This window comes from Fukomys damarensis, unplaced genomic scaffold (assembly GCF_012274545.1).
Source record: "Fukomys damarensis isolate Sample0158 unplaced genomic scaffold, DMR_v1.0_HiC HiC_scaffold_5, whole genome shotgun sequence".
Classification (NCBI taxonomy): Eukaryota; Metazoa; Chordata; class Mammalia; order Rodentia; family Bathyergidae; genus Fukomys; species Fukomys damarensis.
The window spans coordinates 54,975,225-54,984,883 of record NW_022900917.1 but is presented as its reverse complement, the minus strand read 5'-3'; the positions used below and the strand labels follow the sequence as shown (position 1 = coordinate 54,984,883).

Here is a 9,659-nt window from a genome sequence, read left to right as displayed (position 1 = left end):
GGGTTTCAAACTCAGGTCCTTGTGCTTGCAAGGCAGGCAGCAGCACCAGTGACCCAAATCCCCGACCCGACTTTTTTACTTTTTAAATAACTGTTCAAACAAAGTATTTTTACTAGTTGACTGTAGATTGATAGCCTTTCCAGTCAGTAGATCCTGATACAACTTAAATATTGGATATAATGAGATGTTATTTGAAGAAAATAATTATCTAGATCTAGCTATACTTATATTTAATATTTCTAGCTGGATATTTCCAATTCTTCCACCTTGATCTCCAGTGTTATTTTGCATTGGAATTGATAAATTTTCATATTCCATTTTAAATGGTAAAAGTTCAACAAAGTACACCGGTAGCAGTTGGCTCAATTTATTGTATTATTGGAGGGTCAGAATAAAAATCAGATACAAATTACTTGCTATTCTCATTTTATTTTTATTATAGATTGTTAAAACAGGCTCTTCTAAGATGAATCCTCACCTATATTTTGTGTAGTTTCAAAAAGTATTTTTTTTGTGTTTGTATGTGTCCTTCACAGCCATTTGCTTTTTTAGACCTTATTTCCTAGGTTCAGTATTTCTTGAATTTATTTGGAAGACCCTCTGTGAAAAAGCCCAGAAATATTCTTTTCTAGGTGTCTCCTCAGAGAGCTGATGATACCTCCTCACCTTGTGCTTACGGCACAGTTATGCAGAATAATTAGTTGATACATAAAGGAAAACAAGAATGTTGCATATACTACTACCTTGTACATTTATTTGTCTTTATTTTAGAATCACATATTTTTGTTCAAATCATTTTTTTTTTCTGGCACAGTGGGTTGAACTCAGGACCTTGCACTTTCGAGGCAGGCATGGCACCACTGAGCTACATCCCCAGCCCTCAAACCATTTTTTCTTAATTCAAACACAGTTAAATTCAACCAGTGTAAATCTGTTAAAACTAAATGGACAGGCCTGTAACCAAAAAGAAGTTCCAGTGCAGAGAAATAAGTCCCCAGTCAGGGGTTTTTACTTTTGGTAGCTTGTACATCTTCATATCTCCCTGACACAAACTTATTCCTGTCTTTGAGCAGCTGTTTATATGGAGAAGTAAAACCTGCCATTGAAGGAATGCATTTTTGATGGACTATTAGCCTTGATTTTCTATTATGTCATTTAGGACAACTGAGGGCTTTACTTGGTAGATGTTAACCAATCAATTTGAAATTTGGATGATTGAGCTCTCACATTCTCTACTCTACATTGCCAGGCTTTTGTCACAACTCCAAATTTGTTGATACAAGATTGGGCTTGGCATTCTTATAATATAATGTAGTTTCTCCTTAAGTTTGAATTTCTTTAAATGAATACATGAGTAAATTAGAGAATGAGTGAACATACATTTATGAAGTACCGAGAAGCGCCAAGCATTGTGCCTGAAACCTTCAAGCATCAGAATATTTTATGTATTTCCAGTGACATTTTCTGTATGAGAGTAATTCATACTGTTACAAAAGTTTTCCAATGTACATCATATTACAAAATTCTTAATTTTATATTTCATTTAAATTAGTGAGGAAAAAGAATAATATATTTTAAATAAAGTGTTACTATATAATACTAACTATAATTATAGTTAGTAACTAAAATATCTTGGAAAAGGTCAAAGAAATATTTGATTCTGGTGCAACTTTGACTAAAATATTTACTTTAGAAATAAAAACATTCTTATTTTGGTATATCACTTTATAATTAAAGTCAATATTTTATAGGTAGGCTGGTTATTTTATACTCAAAAAGCTTCTCAGTTCATGAGTAGAATCAGCAATTATAAGTTTCTTTGTTTTGGTATACTTCCTACTAATGGTAGTATCTATATTTCTTAAATATATAAAGAAAAACAGTAAAAAATTAATGTTTTTCCTCATTTGTATATACATACATATTTCTCTGATTCTCACATTCCAACTAATATCATGTGTTCCGTTTGAATGATACCGTAGTCAGTTTCTTCTATTGAGCAAGGCAGAGTACCAAATTACCAAAGGGACTTTCATTTAGAATTTATGAGAAAACTTTTTGAATAAGTTATTTGATTTATATTGTGGTGTTAAACTGTTGCTTGGATTTATAAAGCAGTAAATAGATTTTTCAGGAAGATCATCCATGACAGCCTGCGGGTAAGAATAAAAGTCATTTTCTAGTAACTATATAATACAGAGTGAAAAGATTTGACTAGACATTGAAATGGAAACAATGGGAAAGCTTCAACTTGCATAGCTGAACATATGGTGAGTACTCTGAGAAGAAATATGTGATTTTGAAAGGAAGGCATCTTTAAAAAATTTTTAATTTTAGTTGGCAGAGAAAACCCAATGGGATTGTCTGCAACACCCAGCCAAAGGGGAAAAAAGATCCAAGAGTCAAAAAACCATAAAGAATCACAAGAAGAATCTGAGGCTAGCAGTCTCTTAATCTCTGCAGCTGCAAGTAAGCAACAGTTTTTTTTTTTTTTAATTTCTTTTGGCTTGTTTGTCTGCATTGATTCTTCTTGTGGCTACCTGGGGAAGAACATCATATTATTTTTGTAATACATATTACATTATACCATATGAATTGTTTTTATGCTGTTATATTTTTATGCTCTAGTTTTATATTTCAAAAATTACATTTATTTAAAAATGTGTTTATTTCTCTGTCTTAAATTTAATTTTTACTCCAGAACAATGGCTTCAAAAGAAGAAGGTATTATATCTTATGTCACCCACAAAATATTTCATGAATATATTTTATGAAGAAAATACAAATTCTCACCAAAGTGTAAGCAACAACAAAAATAACCTTCATTTTTCTGACATAGAAACTGAGCCATGATTAAATTGCTCTAGGTCAAGAGATTTGAACTTCTAGTTTCTTAGTCATATTTTTCTTGCTTCTAAATGTAATGTAAATGTGTTACATTCCTCTGAATGATATATGATATCTGACAAATTCTGTGCATCAGAATCTAATCAGTGAAACAGTAGACTATGCTGTCTTTGAAACCTATTTTGGGAGACAGAGAAATTAAAATGTTCCCTTTAGAAAGTGAGTTTTGATAATCATAAATAAGAGCCTAATGGTATAATTGACAATGTGAAATAGGAAGAAAATGGCTAAAGGTGTAGGGGAAGTGGGAAGTGTAGGGGAAAGGAAATAAGGGAAGAGAAAAAATATGAGAAAATGAAAAGATGGAAATAAGGTTTTTGTAAATAGGGAAGGGAGGAGGGAGTGAAGGGAGGGCAGGGATAAGGGGAAAAAATGAGAACCAAGACCTGTCATGTAAAGGTACAAGATCCCAGTGATGAATGTAACTGTACTGTGTACCTAAAATGTACCAATAAACTCAATGAGAAAAAAATAAATAAAATAAAAAGTGAGCGTTGGAAATTAGTTATTTGGATATTATCATTTCTTTCAGATATTAGCAGATAATTGATTTCTCATCAACTAGCTTATGGTATTATTATATCAACCACATGGAAATTTGTATTTTTATTTTTTTCTTCATTAGACCAGTTTCAGTCCTGTATTTCTATGTTAGTGAATCCATGGAACAGCATGAAGAATTACATTGCATAAGAAACATGTGTTTAGTTATGTTTCTTCACAGAAGAATTCACTCATGTCAGGAAGCAGTGGCACCTATATTAGAGATGGCCACCTCAAACACAATTTGACTTGGAAGAAAATATCATGTTAGCTGAAATATCTAGGAATAGATACTTTTTATGAGTGGCAAATATTTGAGAGAAAACCCTTCTGTATGTCTTATGAACATTTGTCCTTGCAAAATGATTTATAAAATGTTACTATTGTTAACATTTTAAGGAGTGGAAAGTATAAAATTTTTATTAAAGCTGGCCAGCTGTATAAGACAGATTTGCTTTATTACAACAAAACATCTGAGGAAGCTAACTCATAAAGAGAAAATATTTATTTAGCTCATAGTTTTAGGGTTAAAAATCTGAACAGTGGCATAGTGCAGGCTTGTTGATGATGGTCCCTTGGATTTGTGACCACATGGTAAGAATGGCAAAATTGGGAGTACATGTTGGGGGCAAGTGATTACATCTCAAACTGAAGTGTATCTCAGGCAAGTGATTACATCTCAGAATGTCTTAGTTACTTTTCTCACTGCTGAGACAAAATACCCAACCCTCAAAGTTAAAGAAAGAAAGGTTTGTTTAGCTCACAGTTTGTAGAGGTTTCAGTTGGTAATTGGCTGTCTCCAAGGCAAAGTGGCATAGTAGAGAGGCATTGCAGAGGAAAAATTGTCCATGGCAAAACAGGGCAGGCAGAAGGCAGCAAGCAGTGAGTGACAAGGGATGACACTCGCTTTCTCTCTGTCTCTTACATTTTACCCGGGCATCCTACCCTTGGAGGAAATAGGATTCACACCTTTAATCCTAGCATCACACCTTGAGTCAGTTTCAGCATTACATCCTTGATCCTAGCATCACAAACCCTAGATCCAGTCACCTCCAGAAAGCCCTATCTATGACAGCATGAGGCTTGGGGTGGACATCTAGACACAAATAACACAGAGATAGGGAAGAAAGGAGCAAGGGAGGGTAGGGAGAGGAGAGAGATAAAAAAAAGAAGAAAAAGGAGGAGGAGGAGAAAGAGGAGGAGGAGGAGAAAGAGCCCCCTACAGCCCCCTATGATTATAACCACATGATCTCCAACAAAGTCCCACCTCTCAAAGTTTCTATCACCTACCAATAGTGTCACCCGGCGGATCAAGTCCATAACATAAGGACCTTTAGTGGACACTACCCTCATTCAAACCATAGCCCCAAATATTACCAAAAATGATAAACTTGGGCCTCATGATAAAGAGAACTTCTGAAATAATTCTTTTATTTAATTGATCATCAAATATGCATTGTGTGCCTAAATAAATATCAGAGGTGAAGAAATAGTGATGGGCAAAGCAAACTTGTTTTCAGCTTTTTTGAAGTTTATAAGTCAGTAAGTCAAATAAACATTAAACTACACAAAAGTATAGAGTAAAAGTAGATATTTGAGATGAAGGAAACATCTAGATTATGCTAGACACAATATAAAGTTTGAACCATTAATTCAGTCTGAAAGACTTTGTAGTTAATGGAAATACAATTGCAATGTCAAGAAGGCCAAAGACTGAGAAAAGAGAAAAGTGAGCTTAAACTTTATTTATGAGCTATTTAAACTATTGCTATATCACAAACTTTGTACTTGAACATGAAATCTTAAGAAATTCAAATGATGAAGCTCCCTGTATCAGTCAGTATTTGCTAGAGAAATAGATATAACACAAGATATATAGATGTATATGAGAGTTTACAAGATTGGCTTACAATAGCCACTCACAGGAGCAGATTAGAAAGAGTGCAGAGGGTCTGTCTGCACACTGGAGACCAAAGGATTTAGTTGAAGGTCTGGAGCTAACTTCAGTGACCTGTGGGGATCTGTATCAGGAGGCTGATGGGTCTGTGAGGGAAAGCTTGAGTCAGCACCAGCAGGCAGGACATGGTATCCAAGTGTCAGTATTCCCCACAGGAGTACAGGAGTAGAAGGGGAGACCATGGTGGCCTTAGGTCTCATTGAGTTAGAAAGTCAACTCCCACAAAAGCCATTAAAGAATTCCAATTTTGCAATGCTGTATCTTTAGAGCCACTCCTGGTACCAAAATCTTTGTGTTACTTTTCTCTCGTTGCTGAGACATAATACCCAACACCCAAAGTTAAAAGGGAAGAAGTTTATTTGGCTTACAGTTTGTAGAGGTTTCAGTTCATAGTCACCTGGCTTTGGGGAGACATCTAAATACAAACAATAACACTTCTCTAAAACAAATGCCATCTCTAAAATGTTCACAGTTTGTTTAAATTTTATCTGTTTTTTATTGTAGTGGAAAGGGTGCTATAAACATCGATGACTTTTAATGGGAAAGAAAATATCTTATATAAATATTACTGTTTTCATTACTTTTCTCATTGCTGAGACAAAAATATTCAACACCTAACATTAAAGGAGAAAAAGGTCTATTTTAGCTCACAGTTTGTAGAGGTTTCAGTCCATAGTCAGTTGGCTCAAAGGCGGGGTGGCATGGCAGAAGGCACTGTTGAAAAATAGTTCATGGAAAAGCAGGGCAGGCAGAAAGCAGCAAAGCAGCAAAGTCTTAATCCCAGCATCACACACCCTAATCCAGCCACCTTTGAAATACTATCTATGACCAGATAGTATGAGCCCTCTGAGGACATCTAGATACAAGTGATAAAACAGTTACATAGAAAGCTTTCATTTATTACTGAGTAATTAGGTCACAAGTCTCTTTAATTTTCTTTTTTCTACTTCTGTTGAATAGTTGCAATAGTTAAAAGTTGTTTCTTGAAAAAAATACCTTTTGGGTTTTACAGTTTATCTGTTATGTTAGATAGGTTTGGGTATATTAGCTATTCATACACAAATACATTGATTATACAAATTTAAGAAATGTGTTGCTTGTAAAGATATTTAAAAGCAACTATTATCTTCAGTCAGAACACTTTCATCTATCTATCTATCTATCTATCTATCTATCATCTATCTATCAATCTCATTTCTTTGGGGATTAGGCATTACAGAGAAAGTAAACCTCTTCTTTTTGCTCAAAATGTTTATTTATAAAAAAGAAAGTTGAAATTTTTTCTCATCTACATTAGGGGAGCATGAATAGTTAGAATTTATAATAGCATATAAAGAACAAATAGCTCTTTTATAGGAATTAATAATTCTTTTATAGTAATAAATAGGGATGTGTTACCATTAAGTTTATGGGGTTCTCTTTTAGGTTAAAATTAAGTCATAATACTAGCTTTGTTAGAATAGGGGTATGTGAGAAAGCAATGTGTTTTCTTTTTTTAAAGAAAACTTTTTAGGTACCAGGGATTGAACTCACAACTTTGTGCTTATGAGGCAGCTGTGTTGCCACTGAACTAAATCCCCAGCCCAAGAAAACATGTTTATTATGGAAAGCCTCAAACTAACACAAATGTAGAGAAAATAGAATAAGGGGTCCCCATTACCCCATACCAACATTTAGCAATTATCAACATATAAGCAATTTTGTTTTAATTATCCTTACACTATATCACACAACTCTTGTTGGATTATTTTTTAAAAATCCAAGGGTTGGGGATTTAGCTCAGTGGTTCTGTCACTTGCCTTAGAAGCACAAGGGACCTGAGTTCAATCCCTGTTACCAAAAAAAAAAAAAAAAAAGGAAAGAAAGAAATAGGAAATCCAAGACATAGTATCATTTCATTTGTAAATAGTTTGGAAATTCATATTTTAAAAATCATGTACCTGAACATATAAATTATCACTGCATAATTTTAAGTTTAGAAACATTGCATCTAAACATTTTCAAACCAACTATGGAAAGAGATTTATGATTCTATCATCTGAACTGAAGCCATCCAAAAATCTTTAGTATAACTTCTTATTTTCGCAAATGAGAAAATTGAGGCTCAGGAAGGTGACTACAATTGGAGTCCCACCTCTAGCCACTTGTGTCTGTGCACAAGTATTTAAGTAGGGCATGTGGCAGTCATTCTGTCCTTTGTCTGTGATGGGTTCCCAACATGTTTCTAGATAAGGTTTAATTTGTTCTGAAGTCTCATCCATTGCATATTTTTTGCTTAAACTGAATTGTAGAAAAATATGGGCAAAAAAGGAAATTTATTATCTAGTCTTCAAAGGAATTGTCAGTAAGTTATTTTGAAAAGAAATGTAAAATGCATAAAGAAAAGTATTAAAATTGCATCCTGCTCTTGTCCCCAAAGAATACTTTAAAATTATTTATATTTGTGTGTATTGTGTGTATAGATACACACACATACATGTTATATTTGGTATTCAATTTTGTATTCAGTTAATAGAAGAGTGAACATGAGAATTTTGTAACATTCTTTTATAAAATAGTTTTATAACTATGTAATCTATTTATAAACATACCATATTCACATACCTTTGTACTGTAACCTAAAATGGACGCTTATCTGTATGCTACACTATTTCTGTTTGTTTATTTATTTAAGACAGGGTGTATTTGTATAGTCAAGACTAGCCTTGAACTTGCTATGTGGGGCCAGTAGGCTTTAAACTTGCAATCCTTCTGCCTCGCCCTTTCAAATGCTGGGATTGTGGGTGTAGACCACATCTGACTATATTTTTTAAATAATAATTTCTAGGGCTGGGGATTTAGGTTAGTGGTTCTGCCACCTGCCTCACTAGCGTAAGGACCAGAGTTCGATCCCCAACACCAAATAAATAAATAAATAAATAAATAAATAAATAAATAAATAAATAAATAAATAAAATAATAATTTCTAGAGATGGGTTACTGTGTAGTAGATTATGTTAATTTTTGTTCTTAGTATCATAGTGCCTTTTAAGATAGAAAAACAATCAGTCATTCAGAATAAAATGTGGGTTTATTTTTCATACTGGTTTTTTGTAGTAAGTTATGTGAAGGTACTGTAAGTTTTCATTTGTCATTATCATTTTTCATTTATTCATGGAGAATTTAAAGGGAATTTTATATGATCAAGTAAATGGATATGAATGCATTTCAAACAATACTAATTACTGGAAAGTACATCTCTGTATTGAGCAGATGACCTATTCATAAATTCTTTGGCCTATATAAAGTCAGTATAGAGCCAAGGATAGCTCCTTGGTGCCACTGCCTACCTCACAAGGACAAGGTCTGGAGTTCAATCCTTTGTACCCCCCACACACATAAAAGTCAATATAAATATAAGTACTATATAAAACAACTCTTGTTTTTTTTAGTATAATTTTTCCTTACTGTATTTTTTACACACACAGAAATGGATTCTTCGTGTTTCATTTTAGTGGTGCCTTGGTTCATGAACTCAATTCTGTCCACAATTCTGGTCTAGAACTGAACTGGATGAGACCCAAATCAGATTTACCCATAAGGTCAACATTGAACCTAACCATTGATTTTTATTTGGTTCATCCAACTTGATTTGTGACCAAAATTGTGGAAAGAATCAAGTTCATGAAACAAAGTACCACTGTTTTTTTCTGTTTTAAAACTTTTTCAGAGAATATAGTTTTTTAGGCTTTACTTTTGTATTTCTCCAAAGTCCGAATCTTCAAACCAATTTCTCATAAAATCTGAGCAGTTTAGAATATTGGCATTTATTTAATGTGGTCCTGATACATCATTTAATCAGTCTTAGCTTGTAATATATGTTTAGGCATCTTTATTGTATTTCTGGTGTGTTGTATTTCAATGCAAAATATATAAGTTATGTTTTTAATCAAGACGCAGACCTTTATCTTGATACTGATTAGAGCTGTCAGTGAGGCGCCAATGTCAGTGTCAATCCAACATTCAAGCATGTAGGTTCATCTTGGGTTATTTGAACTTGTTTTTAATTTATTTGTTATTCCTACCAGCTTTGTGCATCCCATGCTTTGTTTAAATGCCTTCTATACTTTAAATTGAGAAACTGATAATGAATTCATTCTTGAAGACTTTTCTTGTTAATTTTCTAGAAGACATTTTTCCTTTGCAAGATAACTAGGGAGTATGCTTTATCTTCTTACATTTTCTAGATTATTTTACTTGTTTTGAAATTAGG

General features: G+C 33.3%; 1 protein-coding gene across 1 annotated transcript in view; it reads left to right on the top strand.

Annotated features, from left to right (window-relative positions):
* Positions 1-9,659, top strand: part of Rp1 (RP1 axonemal microtubule associated) — a 285,043-nt gene that overhangs the window by 129,886 nt on the left and 145,498 nt on the right. Inside the window, exon 16 of the mRNA XM_033759105.1 lies at positions 2,338-2,469. Coding sequence (XP_033614996.1) covers positions 2,338-2,469 — 132 coding nt within the window. The remainder of the gene's footprint in view (positions 1-2,337; positions 2,470-9,659) is intronic.